The sequence below is a fragment of the Atractosteus spatula genome, chromosome 3 (genome assembly GCF_055471065.1).
Source record: "Atractosteus spatula isolate fAtrSpa1 chromosome 3, fAtrSpa1.hap1, whole genome shotgun sequence".
In the NCBI taxonomy this organism is placed as follows: Eukaryota; Metazoa; Chordata; class Actinopteri; order Semionotiformes; family Lepisosteidae; genus Atractosteus; species Atractosteus spatula.
The window spans coordinates 33,644,985-33,672,739 of record NC_142708.1 but is presented as its reverse complement, the minus strand read 5'-3'; the positions used below and the strand labels follow the sequence as shown (position 1 = coordinate 33,672,739).

The 27,755-nt window shown below is 35.7% G+C and overlaps 1 protein-coding gene across 1 annotated transcript in view; it reads left to right on the top strand.

Annotated features, from left to right (window-relative positions):
* LOC148837733 (uncharacterized) overlaps nt 1-27,755 on the top strand; it is a 116,713-nt gene that overhangs the window by 71,431 nt on the left and 17,527 nt on the right. Inside the window, exon 8 of the mRNA XM_088911728.1 lies at nt 12,432-12,662. Within this exon, the coding sequence (XP_088767854.1) occupies nt 12,432-12,662 (231 nt within the window). The remainder of the gene's footprint in view (nt 1-12,431; nt 12,663-27,755) is intronic.

The window sequence follows — 27,755 nt, the reverse complement described above, 5'->3', positions numbered from 1 at the left end:
TTTGTTATAACATTTCAAAAGACTTTTTTTATGTTAAATATTGTGATAATTATAAAATAATTGGATTGATTGAAGGCGGAAACGTTATCTCAAATTCAATGATATTAGGAAAAGATACAGTTAAGAGTAGAATCAATTGACAAAATTTTCAGACCAAACTAAATGTGGGGATTGGTGCTAGTCTATATGTTTGAGTTTAACTTTAAAACATATTGTCACGGATATCGGAAGGGATGAACCGTGGAATGGCAGGAGAGTGGAAAAAGACCCTATGCGTAGTGGCGGGACGGGGGTTAGCCCGGGCTCAGCAGTTCAGGAGTCGTAAAGAAACCTATGCCCTCAGGCAGCAGACCTGGTGCTAGGCGGGTCTCAGGACATCCGAACGTCAATGCTGAGCAAAGAGGAATGATTGACTAGGAAATATATAGCCCCAGACAGAGAGACACCGGAAGGACAGCAAAGCACATGGAACTAGGGACAGGACAGAGTAAGAGTGCCCTCTGGCTGCAGAGGGCGTGACACATGTAAGGTATTTAAGAATTTCTGATTTTAAATATGTCATTCAGAAATTGACTTACCTGCAGAACCTAATAATTGTAATGAGGTTTTTGGAAGATGTGAAGATGAAAAGAAAGTATCATCTGAAAGTCTCTATTTCAGGTTAGTTTCTTTGATCATCAAAGCTGAAGCTAGAAAAATTTTGATTAACATAGTAAGGAATATTCAGTAGTGCTTTTATATTGGTTTTATTAAATGGTGCCACTTACTCAATTGAGGTAAACCAGTGTGCATTTGTGATATTGCACCATAGCATTTAAAATGTAAACTTATAGCACCTATCGAAAACACTTTGTTGGGCAGACAATTGTGGTAGTTTGTGGTATAAATATGTAATAGGGAGTTACATGGCCTTCATGGTAGTTGGGCTGGAAGCAGTGAGGGGAGATTGCTTTGAGTTTATTAGTAGAGAAGGAAGTTCTATCTTTTGTTGACTTTCAAAAACTCTACATCATACAACAATAAAATTGAAGCGCTCTGCACCTTAATTCTTCCGTTTATTGCCTGGATATAGTGTGATTGGAGTGAACACCCCACTTATTAATTGGTTGGGTGTACCTTGATATATGGAGTGGCTGTAATGGGTCTGGACATGACGGCCACTCCTGCCCAGTGCGGTGAACCCCTACATGCATGCCTTCCTGCTTAAGGAAGTAAATGTGGTGGAACCAGAGTTCCCCCATGGCCTTCTCAGGAGAAGATAGGGTGATGCCAACTATCCTCAGCCTGGAGAAGAGGAAGGGGAGGAAGAAGTGTTGGAAGTGTGCCACAGAATTGTGTTGGTTGGCACTTGGCACCCAACCTCAATGTTCCCTGGGCTCATGGGGGATGAACCTGACTTAAGGTGGGAGTTCCTGGAGAGGAGGAAAGGAGGAGAGCATAACTTCTCTGGAGCATATGCTCCAACAGCTGTATCCCAAGCTTTGGTTCTTACAGGATCAGCTGGAAGACAGGTACTGTATGATGCTCTTTTGGACTGTATGCAGTAGGAGAATTAATCCACTGGAATGCCAAGGAGACATTCAGAAAGGAGAAGAGCTGATAAAACAGGGACGTTAAAGTCACAGAGGAGGATGTTTGATCGAGGAGTAAGGTTGTTCAAACACTCTCCCTCTGCCTTGTCTCTTAAAATGAAGCAGGACACCTGCCACTATACACCAAATACTTTGGGATGTTTGTAAATAACTTCACTGCATATTTAAGTTAATTACATTGTTGATCATGAGCTTGAGTGTATTCTGTAATGAGGGTTATTAATGGTGTTGGTATCAGAAAAGGTGTTAGTGGTGCTTGGATTGGAAGAAATACAAAAAGATGTATTGTTGTCTTACTGTATTGGGCACCTTTGTATTAAAGATAGGTAATAATTATGGTCAAAACATTTTGCACTTTCCTGGTTGATCATGGAATTCTTTGAGACCCACCAGACATTTTTCTATGTAACAAGAATTATGGTATCGCCAATCCAAACTATGTAAAAATGCTTATTTCATATTTATATTGACTTCCAGATTTACTAATGCTCCCATTAAAATATTAATAAGAAACATAACATAGTTTTTTTCCTAATTACTGTATATTATTTTTGCAAAATGTGACAATGCAATAAAATTACTGTTACATTTTTAGAATTCTTGTGCATATATTATTAATGACACATTATCCAATCCATAGATATTTGTTATATTATGTTTTTTTCCTATTTAATTACGAGTGTGAATGAATATGGAGTGCACTGTATGATATATATACTGTATATGTATTAAATAAAAAATTATCTTTATTTATACAAAACATTATAGTCCCTATTCTATGTTTAATACTGTAGCCAAGGTACTATACTTAAAAAATCCTACCTTCTGCAACTAAAGAACATTTTTAGAAAAAACAGGGTTTGTTTGGTTATTCGTTTTTACACCAGGTGTTTTTATATGCATTTTTTTAGATGATGAAGTGGAATGTACAGAGATATTATGATTTTAACAGAGGTGCTGCAGAAATTTCACAGCTGCTCATGAGATCTTACTGATACATGACCTTGTAATACAATATCATGTCACATTAAATGGAAATCAACCGAGAATATCAGGCTTTGCTTTCTGTCTGAGAAATAAGAGCAGAGGAGGAATACTGTTATATTGTAAAAGAGAATAGGGCCATCCTACCTGATCTCATAGAGCACAGTTGTGGTTATGAAGCAGATACAATTGACTGTGACACTTTATGGTAATGCACTAATGATATTTCAGTAAATGTATTAGTAGACATTGAATCACAACCAAAAAATCTAATTACTACAAGATTTTTTAAGCTAACTTAGTCATATATATTTATATTACTTTATAAAGCAAAAAAAAATCAATCTCACTTTATCATTTACCCTTGTTGGCATATTTCAGTTTCCTTTTCTATGAAATAAATGAAAACCTTGGAACAGGGTGAGAGAAAAAGACAGATATAGAACAAAACAATAGGCACATGTGATTTAGAATAAAATAAAACAAGTATTACGGTACTGATAAACATGTAGTACCGATGATTATGATTACAATTTAGGGCATTCATTATTAACTAGTAGAAGCTTTCCTTTGTGAATGACATGCTTAATTTAATATGTGTGTACACTACAGACTGCGCAAATATTTCTGTTGACTGATATATTATTTGTTTTATTCAGAATTAGTGTATTAAATTGGTTAAAGTTGCATTCAACTGTTTAAAGTTTCCTTCATTTTTCCAGTTGTTATTGAGCTTTTATGACCAAGTAGTTGTTCTAAAAAAAGCTCCTTTTAATAAATTGACTTAAGCATTCCTAAGGCTGTGCCGTTTATATTAAATTTGTTCAATCTAATTTCCCTCATTGAAGTTTTCTGTACTTGATTTCTTAGTTATAAGGTTCAAGTGCTTAAGGACTTAGTTCTTTATACTCAGTGCAGTTTGAGAAAATAAAAGGTTTTAAATTCTAACCTGAAGGCAGCCCGTCAGCTGCACCATTTCAAGCTCCTTGCTCTTCCATGAATGATAAACAGTGGTTTATAAAAAGATATGTAGAAAATGAACAACTTGGAACAGGGTCTTATATTGTTGGATGTTTGTTTCAGTGAAACTCTCAGTTCTTTTATTTAAAACATAATTGCCTTCTTAAAGTTTTTTAAATCTTAAAAAGGTTATTGGACTCAAGTTATTCATACAATGTGAGAGGATATAGTGAAAAAGAAATAGTTAAAAGAAAATAAAAAATGATGAAAGAATGACATGAAAACATTTCTTAGTTCCCTGTCTAGATGCTTTCATATATGTTTGATAAGGTTCATGTCAAGGCTCTGTGGAATGCCTTTTCATATTTTATTCATATTTTTGAAAAACAGAATAGAACAACACTCCAATGGGCTGAAGAAATCATACATACCAAAATTGTGATCTTACAAGAAAGGCAGCTGAGACAAACTTTAAAGACACGAGAAATCATCTGAACACAGTCACAGTTGTTGCACTTTACTTTCCTTTAGACCACTTTTGACAAATGAATGTGACCAAGAGAAGTTTAAGCTCATCTTGGTCTCTAACCAACTTCATAAAACAGATTTTTTTCCTGTAAATAAAAAGATGACATGCTGAACAACTGAGAGTTAAGATCCAAGGGCTCAATGGTATAATCACACCAGTCATATCTGTTGTGCCCATCCCTGGGGCAGCATAGTGGAGAGGCCTAGTTCTACAGGAGCAATCGGCCACACCACTCCCTCCTGTCAGTCAGACCAGTTTCTGCAGAAAGGCAAGCAGACAGGAAGCTTGCTCTACCTGTGGAAATCACCTCCTCCATCAAATAAGCTTAAAATGTAGAGAACAGAACCAGGGAATGTCATTGGTAGAGAGTGAAATGTATGTCAAAGGGACTGGTGTTGGTATTCTATCTAACACATGTAATGCTAACAGATACCAGTGTCCGTGGTTCTAACAATGGAATGAACAATCATGGTGATGAAGGGCAGCTTTGTGAAATACTTCTACCCGCTGAACCAGTCACAAGAGATGGGATTATAGCACTGGAAACAGTTCCAAGCTTTTAGAAATGGGCACTGGCATTAACACTTGTGCCCATAGTGACAGTACTGTGGCACAACCTAGAACAGGGTGTTATTAACAGGGTTGTTTCTAGGAAGGTCTAGGTAAAAAGGACAAGCAGCCATTGTATAAAACCATGTATAAAATACAATTTTATAAAATATATTTATATATGTATAAAAGTTATATACTGTATGTATAAAATATAATACCGTTGTATAAAAGGTTAGTACAATTATAATTTGAGGCAAAATAAAGCTCCAATATTCACAAACCATAAATAGAAGTCTAAGCTCTTCTTACTAGACTTCCTACTGGCTCTAAACACCAAGTCTTTCTTTGAGCTGTTTGTAAAACTCATTAAGATTCACTGGTCATCAAACTCCTCAATATCTTTTAACCAATCTTGGAAATGACGGAGTTTTAAATAATTTTGAGTAAAATGTTTATGATAAATAGTGTTGGAAGGAACAGCACAGTTTGTTAATAATCATTTTAAACTAGACTATGGGGATTTTTAAAATCCCCTTTCAGAGTTGGCAAATGTTTAGTCTTACTATTCTGGAAGTTACAGTTTTGTAATTTTCCACCTGAAGGATTTCTGAGAAATACTTCAATTCTGTTGACAATAGAAGCAAAAACAGTACAACCCCCCTTTATAGGGGTGCAGTATGTGGTAACCCCTATAAAGAATGTTAAGTTCAGGATTAATACTATTATCTAACACATCTTTCAGTCACTCGGAGAGATGCTGAAGTAAGAGATTTAAAACTCCAGTGTTTTTCCAAGAGTGATTCCTAAATCCTAGTAAAATGAATCCTGCAGCATGGATAGATAACCATCCATTCATTGTCATAAAATTGCATATTCATCAGAGTCATAGCAACCAGATGTATAACGCAAAAACAAAGTACAGGTCTGATCTAAAAAATATAAAATTATTTCCAGAAACTAACTAGCTGAGAGAAGCAGTATCCTGTAATAGACCCAGACTAAAAAAAAAGACATTCGCTTTCCATGGCTTTGAACTAAGATGTAAATAGATATCCACAAGTCAAAAATAATGCATCTCAGGTCGGCAGCAATAGTAATGTAATCTACAACAAAAAACACCCCAGGAAATAGGTGCAGTAAAGCAGATTTGGCACCCCCACTCCAGAATGCCTTAACAGTTCACCAATATTTTTTTTTTAATGGTGTCATATTATCTACTGTACAAAGACAGTGAGTAATATACACTAGTAGTTGGGTGATCTAAAACAGAAAGCACAGATAAAAAAATTAAAAAATCACTTCTAGTGTCTGTCATTCCAATCTCACAATCTTGTGCTGGCGAACAGATTAGCTGGCCACTGTGATGCTCATATTTTTCGATGAGTAAAGCAAGAAACTCTGCACTCCAGCTCTGCGCTGGTATGATGTAAACATTTTATGAGCTGTACACTAAGAACAGAACAATTTGCCAAAATCTAAAGATAGTGCATCTAATTTCATAGCAGCCTGATGAATTAGCTGTCGATCAGTATAGCAAACATATTTAAAGATGAAGGTATGAGGTCTGTTCTTCTGTGTGCCTAAAGTGTTATAAATCACAACTTTAATGGATACAGTGGGGAACAATGAGGGTCGCCATCTTGTTTGAAATATTAAAAACTTAAGAGGATTCGTCAGCACTCTCTGACAGGCCAACAAGATCCATGTTAGAGCTGTGACTCCTATCCTGCAGTTCTCCAGACATGACTTAAGCAGGTAGATTCCCTTTTCTGATTGTATGACGATCTCATTGTTTTCTGGTTCTGCACCTCCTAAATAATGTATTTTTTATTACTTTTGTTTGCTTGGTTGGTAGAAAAAGCAGCCACAGTAATCTTCTCCAGCTGCTGTAGGTAAGACTGGATGTTCCCCTGATGGTGCAAAAAGCTTTAACATTAGTGAAAAGACTTGTTTTCTGAAAGTACTTAAGGAAACCCACAATAAAATGTCTCTGTGAGTAGAACTGTTCATCAAAGAGCTGTGGTAGTTTATCAAGCGAGTCAGGAAAAAGCAGTGTTTGCTGTGCCGGCCCACAACGTAGGAATTTGCTTCCACTCCTTACCCTTGGTTATGGGAATAAGGAAGACTTTGCTCCATTACTGATGAATCCTGCAGCTCTACAGGATGGGGCCAAAAAGACTACCTTAAACTTAAATTCAGTCATTTCAAGGAAAAGTCAATCGGAGCTCATAGGAGCTCTTGGCCTATTCTGCCTTCTTGATTAAGAGTCACCTGAGCTCCCTTGTGAAATGCTGTTTAGTTCAATTTTTCCTCTTTCACTTTGCAATTTCTTTGAAAATTTTGCAAGAGGCATTTAGCATATGATCCTGATACTGTAAAACAACTTGATGGTAGAATGGCAGGAGGTGGTTCTGCATAATAGTGATGTAACTGGCAGCATTTAAATGACACAGAAAAGGTTGTATACATAAATGTTATCACATGCTGTCATCAGTGAAATGAACTGTTCTCTGCAAACAGGATAGTTGCAATTTGTCACCTTTCTTTAGCAAATCCATACACATCTATTTAATTTCTTAAATTCTAATTCATTGAAGAAAACTAGTGTGCTCCATAACTTCACAGGATGATGATACATATCAGTAGCTCATCTTCTCATTTCTCACAAGGGGTTTTATGAGTTGGCTTTGTCAATGCCCTTTAGCTGTGTGGTTAATGCTTGACAGGCTAGTGGGTCAATGCTTGGCAAGTTTAATGCCGCTGTCATTAAACTAAGTGATGTTATATATTCATCTATTTAAGAAGTCCAGAACCTCACTCTGGTCACATTTAAAGCAAGCTATTACACTGTCTTTGTAAAGAGAAAGATTTGAGCACCAGTTGTGTATGTTATTCTAATTGAAGCTCTGATGCTTTTGCAATTAAGAGTTACCTAACAGTCTTTATGTGCAAGGCTTTTATACAGTAGGTCACAACTAGTAACTTTTCAGGGGATCCATTTTATTTTGCACTGTACAGTACATGCATGCAGTATATAAGGTCTATAGGTTATATAAGGTTAATTAACATTCTATGATGAGTCTGACAGCCTCTCTGCTTTAAATTTACACAGCCTTCCATGGCGTACAGTGGAGAAAACCCCCCACATCACAAGCTTTCTCATAGTGTCCCCAATAAAAGCTTATGTTGTAAGAGCATCATTAAGACTGGTTTGTCGCTCTAAGAGCGTAGTTTAACAAAATATACAGACTATATTAGCATACTGTAAGTAGCAAATTAAGCAAAATAAAGATATAGCACAATAGAAAATATATAGTCAAATATAGTATATAGTAAATACAGTATATACAGTACAGTACATACTGTATAGTAAAATATATAGTTCGGTTTATTGCTAAGGTTACAGTTTCCATGTAACATAAAACATACACCAATATCTAATACCAAATTTTTAGGTTTTTTGTTTTCTTATTTCATCAATGACCGAGCAGTGATTTTTAAAACTTTTTAAAGAATGCTTGAATTCCAGGCATTTTCATAGATTTTCTAGATGCTTTTTTCCACATTCTTAAAGGTACAAAAATGTCAGATTTTATGTGTAGAAATAAACTCTCAATATTTAAAAAATAACACCTAACGCAGATCCAGAATACCTCATTTGTGAAGACAGAAGTAAAGGTCCGAAGGCAATGTGATGAATTTGTATGGCACATTGATGTGTAACACATGTTGATTCCAGTGCTAACCTCCTGCTGCCTCCCACCTTCAATAATCTTTACAGACAGGTATAGCAGAGAGAGCTTCCAGCTTCACCCCTCACCCAGATGGCAGAAACAGATGTTAGGTTTGTTCTGTCTCTTCCCCCGTCCTCTGCAGAGCTCCGGCTTGTGACTCGGAGGAGCTTCCTGCAAAGGGAAGACAAGAGCTCATGGTGATTGATGCTGAGTTGGAGTTCTCCTGAAAAAAACTCTTCTTCATCATTAATCTTGGCAGCCCTAACTCCGGCGACCTGCTCCTGCTGCTTTTGCAATTAGAGATAGGAAAGAGACCCAGAGGTAACAACAGTGAACGGCTTTGCTGTAAACCATCATCATCTTTTTAGTGAGATTGATTTATTATTACTTTTGTTCTTGTGTTCCCATTGTTCTCGTTGTAGCTGTGACTTGTTACTATTATTAGTAGCATTGCTACTAACAAGTCCAAGTTATTAAGAACTTCAGCAGAAGTTTGATAAATCTGTAAATTGTGATAGTCATACATTTAGTATGCAGGGTTGTTATTACAGATGCTCTGCTCTCTTTATTTGGGGGCATAGAAATTTGCTCCACATTGTAAATGCATTTTCAAGCATTGAAATGCAACAGTGAAAACATTTCAAAAAGTGAGAACATGCTGTGCTAAAAGGAACGGTGCCGATCAAAAACCAGTGTGCATCAAAATGAGTCAGGAAATGGGTTTTAGGCATACAGCTGTTCAGGGCATTAAAAATCAGTGCAAATTAAAACGAAGTTCTTGGATCACACTGTCAGAATAAAAGTGCCCGAGTAGTACTTAGATATTTCTTAATCAGAAAGAAATCATCACAATCTATCACAAAGATAGAACACACCCCCAATAGTTACATTATGTATGTTATTTTTTTTGTGCATTGTTAATTTAATATTAAGTTATGTGACTTGGGGGGGAACTAAATACCATGCTTACTGTACACATGGCACCTTCTGAGTAACTAATGCAAGGAGCAGTCTTTCCAGTCTGCCCCCTGTAATGACTATTTCTGGAACTCTTGTAGCTTTCTGTAAAGGCTATATTTACTGATTTGGATCAATGCATTACCTATTATAATTTATTAGTGTCATAAATGTATAAGAATTTATAGTTATTAAAATACTGTACACAGGAATCAAAATATATATAAATACTTTTATATAAAATTGAAGTACAAATAAACAGAGCATGGATCTTTCTCCTCAACAGTCATGATTCAACTTATTAAATGCTGATACAAAAAAATTGTTCTGTGCAAATTACTATTCTGGTCCAGATCTGCTTTTAATCTGAAATTTTCATTGCAGTGGGTGTTCACACTTATAGGGCTGGTGAACCCTGAGGTGAAATGTATCATCTGGAATAATTTCACACAGTTCTGCATGTTTCAGCATTTGTAAAGTACTGCTTTACAAATGTGTACTCCCTAAATTAACCTAGTAGCAGACCGCAATACAAATTGTTCACAAGTTTGCTATAATGAGTTGCATATGAAGATTGTGATCTTTGGTCCCTTGGTCCTTCAAATCTCACTTTAAGTATTATCCATAAATATTTTTTCTTGTTCTTAGAAGGTTTTCTGGAAAACAAAATGTGTAGGAATACATGTAGGTGTTAAAAAGTTACTTATTTCTCGTGTTGAATGTTTAGTTAACGTAAACATATGTACAGTAGGATTGAGACCTCATTTTTATATAACAAAGCGTAGTACAAACATAATATATTTTCTTTCTCAACTCTAATAAAACCAGACACAAGCCGGAAGTACAAAGGTATCCCAATCTTGGTAAGAATAATGCATTTGAACAAAATCCAACATGATGAAATACTCTTAGTGTAGCATTTAATACATACTGTGTGATAATACATATGATAAAAATATTTATTCTAGCTATGCTTGTTTGTATACAGTATATATAGTAGTCTTGAAATTGTGAATATGCAAATGGGAATATGCAAATCCAGGTTATAAGTTATTTACCATTGTTATAAGTAAATAGACTAAAAACACATACTGTATAAATTCCTTGTTGTACATATAAACAAAATGTCTTTCAAGAAGAGGTGCATATATTTATAAACTAATGATGTTCATGCCTGGGAATCAATATTTTGTTGCCTTTAGCTTTGATAACCTCCAGTAGGTACAGTATATCTTTTAATAGGTGCTTAATCTTCTCATAAGGGATCTTCAACTACTTCGCCATGCAGAACCTCTTTGGCTCTTCCAGGCAGCCTGCACTTCTGATCACCTTTCTTCAGCACAAACCAAAATGTTACGGTGATTAGTCAAGAACACTGTTTTTGATGTTTATTCATTTAGCCTATAGACTGATGTAGATTGCATTAGTGTTGTGATCCATTTGAAACCTTTTGACAGCTTTTTGACTAGAGTTTGGCTAAAAGATCTTCAAACACTTTGGAACACTAAATCTGTATAGATCAATTTCTGGTCTTCAGTGGCGCTTGGAAGAGTATCATGTCTTTTCTTTATGTTGCCATAGGTATTTGCCAAACAAACCCTGATTCATGAGGTCTTCTTCAAATGGTAATCTTGGAGACATTGTATCCTGAACATGCCAGATGTTATGTTCTAAAACCATATTTGTATTAAACGTTGTTGTGCACTCTTCCAGATAGAAATTGTTGGATTAGCCTTGAACGTCTTCACGACTGACACCAAAGTTGAAACTAGGATTTTTGTTATGGATTTATTTTGTAGCCATCACTAGAATTGTTTTGATCCTTGAGTTGATTACGTCGATAATCTTTCACCTTACACCTACCTTACATCTTTGGATAATTCTCTGAGTTTTCTCATGAATAATGTGGTTCTGAGTAGTTTACTTTGTTTACACTACTAGTGTTTACACATTAGTTTACACTACTGTGGTGTTTAGACTCCTTTAATACCTGCTGACAATCAGAATGACAAAAGCCTCTATAAACTTTCTGGTGCTTTGTTAAAGTACCATTTTCTACAGTATTTTCAACTGCATAAAACACATTAAGGAATAAATTCACTACATTTCTCTTTAACATAAATATGTGGGATAAAAAATGTGAACATTATGTTTTAGAAATATATGCAGTTATTTTTATATGTTCTCATTTTGATACTGTATATACTGTAGGTTAGGCCTGGAGACTTCTAACAAGAAGGTTATGGATTCATGTCCCATTGCTGTTGTACCCTTAAGCAAGTTGCTTCCCTCAGATTGCATATCATGCTGATAAATGTACCAGCATGCTATGTAATGTACCGGCAATCTATCTATGTAATCTAAATGTATCAGCATAAATGCATCAGCACGATGAATTAATGATGTTCTTCTTGTTCTGTTTTCTGTGAAGATCATTCATTTTAATGTTAAAGTTAATTCTTCACAAAAGGTATTCATGCATATAGATTCTTTTTCAGCTCAGCGTGCTTTGTCAAAACTCCCTGAAACATTTTTCTTATGAGAAATTATAGAATTTAGATTTAAAATAAAGATTTCTTTTTATTTACTGAATAATTTCTTGTTTTTGTGTTGAGATCTCTAAACAAAATTTGACAAAAATATTCAATTTGAAATAACACAATTAGAAAGGTTTGTGGTAAAGGCTCAGAAATATGTGATTCTCAGCTTTAAACAATGGTCCTGCATAAAGAAAATACTGGAAATATTGCAAACCCAGTCTTCTTAAACTGATTATGTATGTTGCTTTAGGAAAATCTTGGTTTGATTTTTGTTTTCATATTTTAAGCCTAAAGCCATAAATAACTGTGCTTTGGTCTTTGTAGGCTAGCTTTTTAGCACATGGTGTTTGTTTTTGTTCACACCACCTAAAGCTACTCTTGGGATTTGAAAACAGAGGCCTGCTGCACTGCTGGTTTTGACAAGCTCTCCAATGTATTCTAAAGACAGTGTTTTCCCATTTTAGCACTGACTGTACTTGCACTGGCAGGTGTGGAGGTGGAGTGGCCTGACCTCTCACCTGCAGGAGCTATCATTGTTTGACAGTGCTGTCAGTTGTTGTCTCCTCTTCTTGTGTCTCATCAGAGCATCTTGGAATCAAAGCTTAGCCAGCTGTTCAAACACCTGCATGGAATGAGGCACACACTGGGCTTTATTCTTGCCCCAGGACCAGACTGCAGTGAACAAGCCAGGCAGCTCCTCCCACCAGCCATGTATGCCAGGCTGTTAAACCATGTGAACCGTTGCAGCCAGCCTCTTGAGGACTGCTGCTTGGACCTGCTGACCTTATCTCTAATAGTGCCTTCTGCACCATGGGTAAGTTGAGAAAGTTTGATCCCATATTCTTACTTCCAAAAGGAGCTGACAACCTTTATGGGCAATAACAGTAGCCAGTTTGTATCCCAGAGCTGACCGATACATTTGTTTCTCTCCTGGGTGACCCCTCTCCCAAACAGCCGAGCTCTAAGTGTTTGGAAAATCCTTTGTAAATGCGAAGATTACGCAAAGAGACAAAATTGTAGTACCGTGTAGTAAGATTTATCAGGTAGCATTTCAAGCATGTTGAGAGCCTGCCTGTCATTTTAAAGGAAGAATAAATACTCTGATGAATTTTAAATAAAATAATACAAGGGGTGGACAAAACAATGGAAATATCTGATGAAAAAAGACTTGTATTGTGAAGTAACTAAATCGCAATTGAAAAGGATTCTGCATACAATATGTGTTTCATATTAATTTCAATACTAATTACCAGTATGTTTTTGCTGTAAGAGTAGAATTAAAATCAAAACTTTAATATGTTCTAAAGCAACATGAGAGATCTTGCAGATTTCGAAAGAGGTCAAGAAGGACTGAAGCTGTTCTGAAGGCAATTGGCGACCCAACTCCTTATTAATAAATATTCATATATACTAACTATTCATATATTGCTTGGTGTTTTCATTATTTTGTCATTCCCTGTTATGGTTTATTTGTAAGGGCTTTTCAGAAAACTCAAAAGTATTTAAGATAGCATGTGATAGAACATTTTGTGATAGAAATTCTGCATGCTGTGCCTGTGTGGGACCCAGAAGTAAAAAGCAGATGTGTCTTGGCCTGAGGCCTGGTGGGAAGCCTCAGGGCTCCTGTGCATCTGCCTAGAGGCTGTCCCTTGAAACACACAGATAGTTTTCTCTCAATTTCAATAGGGCGCCAAGTCGGTTCTGTTCTATAGCAGATCGTCTCTGATGCTAATTACCAGTAGATCAGTTGACTTAAATAGCATGAGTATTTCTGTGTTTTTAAAGGGCGTTTATTTACTATTGTTTTCCAATTTGTTTGGGGGTTTAAACTGGAGGTACTTATTTAGTGTGAGATTTGTAAAGGCTTGTGAATTTAAAACACAGCCTTTTACGTTTGCCATTTTGTAAAACACAGCCTTTCACACTATTTTGGAGTGCATAACTTGTCTTTAAGCATCCATCCTGCACATGTTTTACATAAGCTCTGCATGGGTATTGCATATAACTGACAATGTAACATATAGCACAACATGTCATATAATTAGCAATGTACTTTATTCATACTTCATTGAAAAAGGAACAACATTCCTTTTTCATTGGAAACATCAGCAGAATGATTCACATTAATCCAAATCTCACATATATCAAATTATTCACGTAAAAAAACAACAAAACAACTTGGGTCTGTGCAGTGCTATTCAGATAATAGTGTAGCAATTTTTAGAATTTGTTAAGCAAGAAAATTAACTGATTGGATACCTTTCTGTTATTTGATGTTTATTTTTCCTATTTCATCAAGAATGTGAATATGAATAAATTTGGATGACACTGTATCGAATATAACACAGTTGTAAAGGACATCATGACATGTGGAAGCTCCTGCATGAGTTTACTTGGCAACTTTTTAATAACACTATTATACAACGCATTTACTGTATAATGTTCAGGTCGCTCCAAGTCCTTGTAAAAAAGGAGTGAATGAAATTGTAATCGTAGATCTTAGCACTGGGAATTAAACAGAATTGTTTTTCTTTCCTTATCTATTGTGTTCTTATACTTTGAGTAATTACCAAATGATCTCCTTCTATAACCAACATCATTGGAAACCTATGTCATTTCAGAAAACGAGTAGTATTTTTTAGATGGAACAGAAATATATTTAATATTCATGTCTTTCTTTGATTGCTTTCTCACATGACTGTTGAAAAGCCCTGAAACAAGGACTTTGTAAATAGTGATGTAAAACCAATTCCAGTATCCTAATTTAAGTGGACAAATTTTGGGCAAGAAAGTGATCCAAATCATTTCTGTCTGCACTAAGAATTACAACAGCATGCTTTTGGGTCAGAAATAGGAAGAAGAAAACTTGAAACTCAAAAAAGCAGCAGGAGGAAACAAAATACATTGATAAGATGGAAATAAAAAATAGTTATTAAAAATGGTTTTGAGATGATAAAAGAACAAAACCAAAAAGCTATTTGGCTTGTTGGCCTTGGACAATGAGGTCTGCAGACTGGAGAATAGGACCCATCTGTTAAATGTATTGCTTAGCGCCACAATGAATAAGCACACTGATAACATTGCGGGTGTTCATAGAAAGCCCTGCTTGAGCCCCCTTTTCCGCCTGAGTGAAGGTGCACATACCAAAAACTTCATTAGGAGTGCAGGACATTCATCACTTCTGTAACCCTCTATAAACGTAACAGAAAAGGAATCAAAAGCCCCAAATGGTAGCTGTGTAAAAACTGGCAAGATAGATGTTAGGACGGCATGAAATGGGCATCCAGTTAAGCATAAATAAAGAGTCCCATCTGGTTTGGTGTTATATAGTTAGAATGATTTATTTATTTAGATATTTCTACACAAATCTTATTAGATGTGTGTGAGCCATGTCCACCTGGCAAATCAAAAACAAAACAAAACAGCTGAAATCCCAATATAGTTATCTACCAGTGCATCGTACAGTTATCCCTTCGTGTATGATGCTGGACAAGATGGTGAATTCAGTGTGAACTCACAGAGTACAGTGTTGACTAAGGCTTAAGATAAGCGCTGATGAGCTGTTGGAAAAATAGCCCCTGTTGTGAAAGTGCTGTGCAAAATAAGAAGGAGAGCAGCATTTTTTCCAGCTTTGATTACTTAGAAAGAAAAGTGCCTATTTGTTAGAGATCAACATTACAGTGCAGAAAAAGATGGGAATAAATTTGTATACAGTACATCACGTAAGCCTTTTAATTTTTAATTACCACAAAGATAAAAGAAATTCAAAAGACAGGGTGGTTCTCTTTTCCTTATAATCAGGATTATAACCCTTATAATCAGGAAAACAACAATGAATGAAATAATGTAATGTGTTTGGTGTTCAGTTTCATATTTTAAATACTTTCAAGGTATTTAAGTATTGTAAAGGTTTTATTTTATTGGATGTTTAGATCCAAATGACATAATAAAATATTACAGTGAAGCTTACACTGTAGTATATTATTCAGTAGTGGTCATAGTGTTAGAAAACATTGTCTGCAAAATCTTCACTTTTAAGGTTTTAGGTTTCTACAAGTGACACAGAAAATTAAAATACCTTAAGCTTACAGCTCTTCTCCCATTAGGTGGAATTGGCAATAGTTTCTATGAGGGCACTTACCTGGTTGAAGGTCATGAAAGGTAATTTGAAAGTCATCTTGAGATAGGCAGTAATATCACATAAGCTTACTTACTAGTTGACCATAGGTTGATAGGATATTGGAGTGTTGAATTTCTCATGTCACTATGCCCTTGACCTTTCAGTAGATTTGTGGCACCAAACAGTACAGTGGAAACAAGAATGATATTTCAAATAAATAACAAAATACATGATATGTCAGCAGTATCAGAAAATAATTGCATAACAGATATTGTTAAACAGAACAGCGCCCTAGAACACAAGACAAGCAACATACTGCACAGTATATCTAAAGCAGTCAGTGAAGACAGAAAATGCAATATTGAAGTACTGTGGATAGGCTTCATAGTAAAGATAGAAAAAAAATGTTTTACTCAGGGGGTTTCATAGTTTGATCTAAAAATCTTTAATGTCAGTCACCTCAGAGAATTAAGGCGGGAGAGTCCAGGGATGATCCTTGTACCTGCCATTAAAATTAATACAACAGCAACTGTGTTCCCCTGGAGCCAGAGGCCATTCATCAGTGCTGTGGATTCCCTCAGGCTCCCATCTACATGGAAAGTGTGCTCCCTCTTCCTTCCCGAAAACAGGGGAAGGTTCACAACTTCAAACAATTCAGGTCTTTTAGGTCTTTGTATTGGCAAATTCCAAACGCCACTTCTCATCAAATTTAGTTTCAAACCCCAGGTCAGGAGACAGACCATAGTTCTTCATTTGTTCTGCTGAGCTGCAATCAATCAGTTTATCTATAACCTTCACCTCTTGATTTTTCTAGGTCTAAGGATCATTCCATTCCATTTACCACTGAATCACAATGAGAGGCAATAGATAATTGTGGAAGCTGCAGACAATCCTAGGCCTCAACACTCTTTTGAATACAAGAATTCTAGATCAGAGCTTTAATTCATGCAATTTTGTGCATTAGTCATACTGTAATAACTAATTTAGGAATTCTCTCTGTAAAAGAAGAAAAGTGCCCATCTTTTACTGCATTAGTGCCCCCAAGGTCACTGGCGATTCCAGCCTGTTAACATTGGGAATTTGTTGTGAGGCTGAAAGGAGAAGTACTGTACCTCACACTGAATTCCCTCAGCTCTACTAGCTCGGCTGCTCTCCCTCACCCACTATAAAAAGGAAGCTAAGAAAGAGATTGTGGTTCTAAAGGGTGACATGCAAAAAGAGGGTCAGCTACATGTACCAAACAGGATTTTCTACAAGGGAGAAAATAAAATAAAATAAAAGTCCAAGCAGTTGAGTCCAAAAGCTGAGATGGAAGGAGAGAGGGACTCTCAAGGGCCACCGCTTGAAAAAAAAGATGGAAGTGTAAGACGCCCCTGTCGTCTGCTTAACAGCAGTGAGCAAAGGGATCGGCAATATACTTTGTAGACCATGTGGCTTTGTCCTTACCGCAGACAGGAGAAGGATCGGTTGAGTGGGGAATATGGATATCTTTCTGTAAAGTCAACCAGCACATGTGGTCTGAAAGTCAAGCCACAAGAGTGCCATCTGCCCCACAATTCTGGTAGTACAACCAAGCATACTACTGGATTCAGGGTAAATGTGCAATGCTTGTACCCAGTAAGGTTGCACGACTCACTTAATATGAGACTTGTGTATATTTTTCTTTTAATATCCTTCCTTATTACATTTCTTTTATAGAGAACTAATAACTGTAGCCTTTTCCCATATCTCAAGACTCTACTTATACCTGTAAATTGATTTGTGTGCTACAGACACTGATGCCACATTTTAATTTCACCTTTGAACTTCAAGTCCAAGAAATAAAACCCAGTTTCTCACAACATAAGATCAGAGTTGCCTATAAATATATCCATATTTATAGATGGAGGGACATCCTTGCTGTTAATCTCCCATTCATTGTTCCGATAAATTCCAAAATGACTTACTCAGGCAAAGTAGAACAGTACCACTGTTTTCGAATGAGAAATAACAAAAACAATTCATTGCAAATGTGTGTTCTTTCCTGGACTTAATGGCGTATATATATAACCTTTATTAATATTTTATGTTGGTGTTTGTTACAAATGCTTAGGATTTAATATAGTTTTGTGGATTTTAAAGGTGGCATACTTAGAAAGTATGGTTGGTGACACAGTAGCAAAGTGATGAATCATGACCTCACTCTGTAATAGGGACAGAGCTCATTTGAAATGAATGTAGCCATACCTTCTCTGATTGATTACAGTCATGTATGTGACACTGAGTTTGTTAAGCTTATTTAGCATGCTACCATAAACACCAGGGGTGAATGAACAGTGTGAATCGATTTTTCAGATTCGAGTCAAGTCCCCTGTGATCTTTGGCTGCAATGTAGAATTAGCTTGGGAATTGCTGTACTGTTTAATCAAAATGACACAGATTTAAAAGCTTTCAATGTGAAAAGAGCATGACATTACTATGTATAACACATGGATCAAGTCACAATGAAGGCCCAGATGTGTGCCTCTATTTATCAAGCTTTATTTAGAAAAATCTCTTACGAATTATCTTCTATTTTCTAAAGTTCACAAAATGTTTTGTATTATGTCTCATATTTCTTGTTATTTTGTGGTAAACTATTTGAATACATTTTGTTTTTATTATTATATGGTTTTAAAGATTTCTTTTACACCTAGGTTTGCCATGTAGCTCTTTGGTCCTGGGTTCAATTTTGTGTGGAGTATGCATGCATATTTTTGCTCACTGTTGTGGTTTCTTCACACATTCCAAGAATATGCTGGTAAGCTTAATTGGCGTCTCCAACTTATCCCTGCATAAATATGCCTTAAGACAGACTGGTGCCCCATCCAAAGGTATTAGCAGCCTTGTGCCTTATTCTTTTGAGATGAGGTCTGGCTTGTTGTGACCCTTATGAGGAATGTTTTTCTTTTATTCTTTTATTATTTAGAACTGTTCATATTTAAGCCATCTTATTACCTATAGTCATGTTTATTTTATGTGCTGTATAGCAATGGTCAGTACTAGTGCTTGTTTACAGTAAAAACTATCATGATTCAAAATATCAGTAACGGACTTATATCCATTTATTAATTAACAATTCAGCCCTACAAAGAGGCAGCATTACCTTAAAGTAAAACATATTTTGTTGTAATTGAGTGACCAGCATTAAAAACATTATTACATATTCTGAAATATTTATTTAATTTTCTTATTTTCATTAGTACATGTGATCTTAATGTTAATTTAATGACTCCAAGTTTTTCTTTAGGAACTTCAAACCTTTCAAATGATAAACACAATATGAAGAGTGAAATATAGAAAAAAGACATCTCAGTGTCACATACATGACTATAATCAATCAGAGAAGGTATGGTTACATTCATTTCAAATGAGCTCTGTCCCTATTATAGAGTGAGGTCACGATTCATCACTCATCAGAACATCACTTTGCTACTGTGTCACCAACCATACTTTCTAAGTATGCCACCTTTAAAATCCACAAAACTATATTAAATCCTAAGAATTTGAAACAAATTCTTCCTAGTACCTTGTACCTTATGTCAACTGTGATTAGCTACTCAACTGCATTATCTGCCTTTTCTCAGTTCTTTTGACTAAGCAAGGGTTTATGTTTTTTTCCTAGCCTTCCAGAACCTATGTCAATAAATGCTGAAATCCATTTCTGAATTTGTGTTCTTGGCCATTTCCTTAAATAGCTATCTTTGGGGATTTAATTAACTGATGCCAATGCTTGCAACTAAATTGTTAGACTTCAGAAAAACAAAAACAAATAGTTTAGCATGTATTGCAAGTGTGCACTACAATGTTGTGCATTTCAATTTTAAACAATTCAAAAGAATTCTCAATGAATTTGCTGACCATAAACAATTGTGTTGAATTTTCATATCCCTTTGCATCAAAAACATGCACACTCCGCACAGAAGAAGCTCTAAGTCTGTATCAAACCCAAGACCAAGGTTTTGAAGTGTGTATCACATTTAAAACAACAAAATGGAACATCACTTGAAGGCACTATGTTTTGTTCATGATTAATCTCTTTGAATGCTTTTAAATAAGGACACAAATACATTTTACCTTTAAATTAAAGACAATGCTTAGTGCTTCATAGGTGACTTCAACAGTGAACATAGCCAGCATGGAGTTTTACTTGTTAGCATAATAGAGAGATGTACTGTCAGTCTACATTCACTGTGAATACTATGTCTTCAAAAAATTAACCACAAAACATAGAGTGCCTATAGAAAGTCTACACCACCCTTGGACTTTTTTACATTTTATTGTGTTACAGCATGGAACCATGATGTATTTAACTGAGAAGTTTTGCCACTCCTCAACACAAAGTACTCTATAATGTCAAAGTAAAAACAATCCAGACATTTTACTAAATTAATAAAAAAAATAATTGAATGCATAAGTATTCACCCCCTTGCTTTGACACACCTAAATTTCCTCTGAAGTAATCAACTCTCTTCTCCGAGTCACATACTTACTTGACTGGAGTCCACCTGTGTGCAGTTGAGGTGCAGGACGTTTCCAGTATGTGTACTGATAATCTTCACTATGTCTATCTCTGTCTCTGGACAAAATCAGTCACATAATTGTACAAAACAGCTGTTTAGAATACAATGTTTTATTAACTGAATATCTCACTTTTCTTTTCAGAATCTGACATTAAACTGTTTAGATTAAAAACATGTAGCCCTTCAGTCATATGACTCTCATTGACAGCCCTGAAATAGCACAGGGTTCTGGTCTCCAAAGAGTAGCAACCTGAAGATACCTTGACTGACTCAAGCCTAATTTACTCCAGCAGGCCTTGGTCAATTGGTCAATGTACTGCTACCAAGGGAATCTAGTCCAATCCTAGCTATGACATAGCAGTTTTACCCAGTGATGTCTGTGTTATAGAACTTAACCTTCTCTCCAAACAAGCACCAGGAAATTACATATAATCTATGAAGAATATATTTGGAAATCTATGTATTCAGAATAAATTTGAATGCTTTTCATGCATCATTTTGTGTACAGACGTTTAAGAGGAATTCTGACCCATGTCTCATTAGATTAGATGTACAAACCACATCAATAAAAAGACAAACATGAATATAAATTCCACTACTAGCTCAATTCCACTAAACTAGCTGTAGGAATGTTGTACGGTTGATTCTAAGAGTGTACAGTATAAGTAAACAAGATTTGGCAACAATGTCCATGTGTGTTTAGGACATCTGTCCACAGATGGAAAGGATACATTGAAAAATCTGAGTTGATAAGACTGCTAAAAGAATCTGTGTTGGTGTGCTCTGTTTAGCAGCACCCTGAGAACAACACACATTCTTATCTGTACGGATGTAATCGCTAATCTCTCTTTTTCAACTGTCATAGTGACGTAACCTGTGAAATACTGATTGATTAGTGTGCAAAAGACTATCTTTTCAAAAACTGCCATTCATTAATTGTTAATCAAGGTTAGACCTGCCTTTCTTTTTCATTGTCCCTTATGAGTAACTTGCAGAGTAAAAGTTATTAGGATATTGACTTCAGCATTGCGCTGTTCACTATATTATGCAGTTATTTGTCTGATAATTTATCAGTTTTAAAATATACATTGCAAAATATTTTTTAGGATGTATAGCTCTCCACTTTCTGATGTGATGCTTTTTGCTGGTTTGGTCATGGAATTATTGCTTGAGAAATGATTTAGAATTCTGTCAAATTCAGACATGAACATGAACCATCTGAAAAACAAACATTGTTTTCTCTTAAACATAACACACACGCACCTAGATGAAACTTTTTTTTTGTCTTTTCTTCTGTGAAAACAGTTTCTGTTTTATGAAAAACTGCATTGAAAACTACCACTATACCTGTTAATTACGGAAAATCAAATACAGATTGTATAATGCACTGGCATTATAAAAGCTAGGAAGCTTACATCACATTACTATACCTGATTGAATAGGACAGAAAAGGGAAAAAAGCAAATAAATGAATTTAGCAATTATTTACTGGTTTGAATTTACTGTATATACTGTTTTACCAACAGGTTTCTATTTTGACTTACTGTTGACGTTATTAAAATTGTCATTATATGTGTGCTAATTATATCAGCTCCTTAAAGGTGAAAACATTTCCTTATGCCCCCCCGACCCTGTGAGCCACAGCTGAATGTCACGCGTCTTCCACACTTGCAACGTAAATACCATATTCATTTATAAAAATATGTTGATGGCTTCTAGATCCTTTCTTCGATGGCTCATAATGTGGAAAAAAACTGATGATTAAAATTCTAACAAATATTCTTTAGTCTTCAGAGTGGATCAGTTTTAGCAATGCGTTACGAATGAGGCTTTCTTTAAATGTAGAGGATTATCCATCTATATATTTTCTATATCAGACGAGATTCTGTGATTCTGTGATATTTGAAAAAGTCCAGAAATTCTGGATCTATCCATTAACAAAAAGCTGTTTATTTTTGGAAAAGCACTGGGCACACGTTTGAGACACCAGCCAGCATGCCTTTGGCAAGTGGGAGGAAACCGGAGCCCCCAGCAAAAACCCATGCAAACAAGCAGAACATGCAAGCACTTGGATAGATATGATTACACAAAATCTTACTTCTCTATCTTTTCTTTAGTATTAATTTTATGGTATTTCTGTAAAATCAAACTTTGCTGCACATCTCTAGTTTCTCTTTATACTGGGTTTGAATCTTATACCGAAATTAATTAAAATCCCAAATGGCTCTTAACCCAGGTTTTCGTTTTTGAAAACGTTTTATACTCTTTGTATACCATTTAGACTAAATGAATAGTTCTCTAGACTGATATTACCACAGAAACCTGAAATATAATAGCTTAACCAGGTTTGAAGGCATTAGAGATCTCTTTAACCCAATACTTGCTGATGTTCCTTGGACAGATGGCACCTTTTGCTAATAAAGTAAGTAACCAGTTAGGTATTGTTGTTAAGATCAGGCAAAAATCAGAACTACAGAACCTCAAGAATCAGATTTAGATACTTCATTGATCCAGTGAGGGAAATTGTAGTGCAATTTTGCAATCTGCAGTGCAGATTTGGATGATTAAAGGAAACATGGTATAAAATAACCTATGACATTTTTAAGTATAAATCTGTAATCTCAGCAATGTATGTCTAAAATTATTTTAATTTAAATATTACAAGATTTTAAAAATATTAAAAATAAGCTCTGTCAACATCCATGTGTTCATATTGATGTGGATTAACTACTAGTTACCTGTGTCTAATAGAAACATATCAATTTCTTTATCAGGCATCCATGGACATTCTCGGCTGTGTTGCAGCTAAAGGGATATATTACAGAATTAAGTAATCAAATTTTATTGGTAAGACACAGACATAATTGATCACTGAATGTGTGATCTTTTGCCATTTCTTCAAAAGCAATTAATATTAAGGCATTTTGTCTGATTTAAATACAGTTAAAAATGCCATGCAATAGTCCTTACATTTATTATTTATGTTCTTCGTGCATTTTTTCATCTTGATTTTTATAGTCCTACTAAAATATTAAGACTCTTCTTCATGCAGTAATAAAACCATTATGCAGTTACATCTCTGAAGAATCTTGAAACTCAGAATGTGCAGATCAAGTTCTTTTTTATGAAATTACAATGATCAACTCTAAAGTGGATTTTAACTGTGGTATTTCTGTCTGCATTATGTACAATAAGCCTGCAGAAAAAGAGCTTGAACATTGAAAGGGAAGCTCTGTGTGAGAAAGATCTTACAATAAAATGATTCCTAGCTACCAATTTGCAGGCAGTTTTGTTCAGCACTGGCACATTTTATATCACCTTATGTGCCTTTTTAGTAACATTTGGGTATTGTGTTTGTTTGTTTTAATGATATTATTTTAAAGATGTTTCATTTCTCAAGGGTTTTCTTTACTAATGAAAACCTGGTCATCGTAATTCCAATATTTTCTTTATGCTTTATATTTTAGAGGTCATATAAGAACTGGTCTGAGTATTTCATGTAAGAAAAACCTTTTTTTTATTTATTTTCTTATTCATGTTCAAATGTTGGATATACAGTACTTCTGGATCCCAAGAGTAATATCTCCATCAGGCTCTGTCCAAAGCAATTGTCCAATCTGTAAGAAAGATACAGTACAAGAAAGGCAAATTATTATAAAGTTACTTTTCAAATGTTCAGTGTGTGTGTACGTGTCGGGGTGGGGTTGTGGTTGACATGAACAGAATTGCTAAGTGAAAAACAGGCATTACACTTAATAAATTACTGAGAAATACAGCACTTGCAATTCCATCCACAAGACCTCTGTGATATTTGTCTTTGGATTCTAATTAAGGTGATAGCAAAGGTTTTCATGAAGATTTGCCTTAGAAATATTCACCAACAATCCACATGTAGTGTCTGGTACAGTTACTATATTCCAGATAAGGAAAAAAGCGCATGGTTTGAGTTTAAATTATTTTCCTGCTGCTGGTCCCCCTAACCTGACATTGGAGGACCTATGCACATAAACCCTGTGTTATATGGTACCTGCACATTATTTGGTGTTAATAATGAATCTGGAGAATTATGAAAACCGGTACTGAGGTCAGAACAACCCTTCCTACTCTGACTTGGTCTGCAACCTGCTTTGCTTCACCAGGCTCCCATGTAAACCTGACTTTAAATGGCGGTAGTACTACACTGCGCTTTGTCATTTTAACTTAACCTGTATGGGAAAACAATCCTGCTTTTCCTTTTTAATCTACAGTAGGGCTTACCCCCTTCTCCTTGCAACCCCATGGGAAATTTTAACCTTTTCCCTCTTCTAAATGAAACCATAAAAGTACTCGAAACCCAACTAGCGGATTAGACTGGTCACTAAGCTGTTCACCCACAGTGCTCACCACCACAGATGGCTCAGAGAAACAGTTGGACGGTTACACTTCCTTATTATGTGTAACAAAAAAAAAACAGATGTAAGTGCTGTTATCAAGTGATGGAACCCAGAGATGTTAACACTATAAGTCTAACAGATCTTTCCACTAAGCCACATTTTTCTCTCAGGTCCTTTGTTTAAGAACACAGGTGTTTTGGCTGCAATATAAAACTCAGCTGTTATCAGCAGCTTCTTTCTTTGCTAATCTTTGGACAGATTTTTGACTCAAGCCTCAGCTCACTTAAGCACTGCTAAGTAATTGTACTTTACATTCAAGACAGAAAAGGTGGAGAGTAGAAAACAATAATGCCCATATACTGGGTAAGCAAAGCACTAAAACTGAAAGTAGTCAATTGAAGTGTTGATATTAACTACACAATATCTTCATTCATACTGTATACTGAAGCAAAAAAAGTCATTCATTTTTTTCTTGTTAAAAAGTTTTCTGTGCTGCCCTCATTTTTTTTTTAATTATGCACATACTCTTTAATTTGTGATTCATTCTTTTCCTGATTAAGGAAGATAATCAGTCGGAGTACGTTATGTGAGGAGCAGGCAAGCAGTAGGCCACTGTGTGACTCTATTAGGCCACTGTGGATCTGAAAACCTAGAAAAGTTTCTATCGGTTTTGTTGAAAACCGGGAACTTGTATCAGACATTGTGAAATATCACCATAATGTGAACAGAGAACTAATTACTATGATTTCAGACATTCAGATCTTGGTAATTTTATTCCAACAATTTCTCAGCACACAGTTGGGAGATTATGTCTTCTATGAAAGACAGTACCCCCCCAAGCAGTGCAGGGGAACCTGCCAGGGGGCCCGCTTTCAGTCTGTTTTAAAGCACATATTCGTGCTGTTTAAGAGATGAAGTCGAGAGGGCTTGGTGAATACAGAATAGAAATGATTACACGAAGGAGAAAGCTCTCATCTCCCCAGGAGACGTTGTGGTTGATAATGGGCTGAATATTGGTGTCTTGAAAAGGTATAGAAAAACCTCCTGTTGGGGGCAAAAGAGGTACTCTAAATTCTGTCAGGAAAAGATGGGATTTAAAGATTTAGAAGTGTTTTGAAAAGCTTCTGTTTTTTTTCTTTTATTCTAATTTTTAAACAGGATTCATAAAAATATTCTCCCCAGTTTAGGTTGTTTTACAAGTTTCTTTGGAATGTCATTAAGAATAGAAAAAAGGTTTTGAGACAGCAAGAAAAGTAGCAATTTAAAAACTTTAAAAATGACAAGAATAACAAAAAAAGCTATGCCTGTGTATATTGTATAGCTAGTAAAATTGCTCATTCAAAACATCAGGTCATTTGGTGTAATATACAAGATTATAAAATGATTTATTTCTGGCAAATTATTTCCTACTGTACATCATGAAGTCTCTTAGTAAAGTCTCATTTTCAGAAAAAAATACCTCATCTTACTTTGTCCCCCATGGCTTCTAATTCGAAGAAAAAATACTTTAAAAATACAAAACTATCAAAAACTCAAAAGGTTTTCTCCGGTCTCAGCATCAGTTCCACTCAGATTCTTCCACTCTGTCAAATTCGGTTTTATACAGTATATACTGTATGTGTATTTTTCTTCCTTTAACCTAGTTCTGTAGTTGGTAGGGCAAGTGCCTCTGCACCTCTACTTCTGGCTAGACCAAAGTGAATTTTGTTAATATCAGATTATTTGCTGTATGATTAAATTTTCAACAGGCTTACAGACCTCAAAATCACTGTGAGAAGTACACATCATGTCAACATCATTTTACTTAGCATGGACCACTTACAGTATTTCACACTTGGAAAACTGATGTAGAAAACATGTACACGAAACATGATATACTGTACAACACTTGCGTGTCATGGTCAACATCCATTGGCCAAGTAAACTTGACATGTGAAAATAAAAGGCCTGACACTTTCTGAAAGTCCCATCTAACAGTGATTTACTTTTTCCAAATAATCCGTTTAATGTGCAACCAATATCATACCTTTTAGTAATGGTAATAAAACACTTCGTGTTAATGGTCAATGGTATTTTAAGTAGTTCAGGTGGGTAGCTGTGTCAGCATGCATAGGCTGCAAAGGAACAAGTAATAGGTTTATTCCATGCTGAAAAGAGATGAAAGAAAACACAATGTTTTGGCCGTGGAGCCTTCTTCAGTTGTGAGAAAGACAGGACAGTAAGGAAAGGTTAGCTGAATTGAGGTGTGAAATGAAACCTACAATGAATAGAGAGAATTTAGAAGAAAATGAGTCTGTCGTTGAGAGAAGGGGAAAGGTGTGATCATAGCTGCAGGATAATTTTAGTTTCTCTAGTCTTTCTGATGTGGGAGTTAGGAAAACCATCTTTGAGAACACAGAGAGATTAGTGTGATCATTGGTATTTTAATACTCCGTACAGCTTTTAGATACTCAGTCAGGGCATATAAAAATATGGTACAGTATCTGCTGTAACACCACATGAGGTAGTGTGGTGTCAAGGATCTTTCAGATAGGCTGACCTCAGGAAAACAGATGTACAATGGCACTGCCTCTGCAGTGCTGCTCAGAGGACACTCACTCTTCTAGCATGTTTGTCCATGGACTGAGGTCATTACCCCTTGTTCAGGCCATGGTGGTAGCTACTCATTTTCCCTTCTGTCCAAGGACTGTGGGTATGGCAGCTCTTCCCTAGGTGCAAACTCAGAGAAAAACAGCTTCTTCCTGTCTAGCAGAACTAATTCAGTTCCTCTCTCATGCACAATGTTAGAGGGTATGTACACATTTCACCTTGCCTGTGAGCTAGACAACGGAGCTTATTGCCACTCCTGGGAAACTTCCAGAACTTCAGGCTTC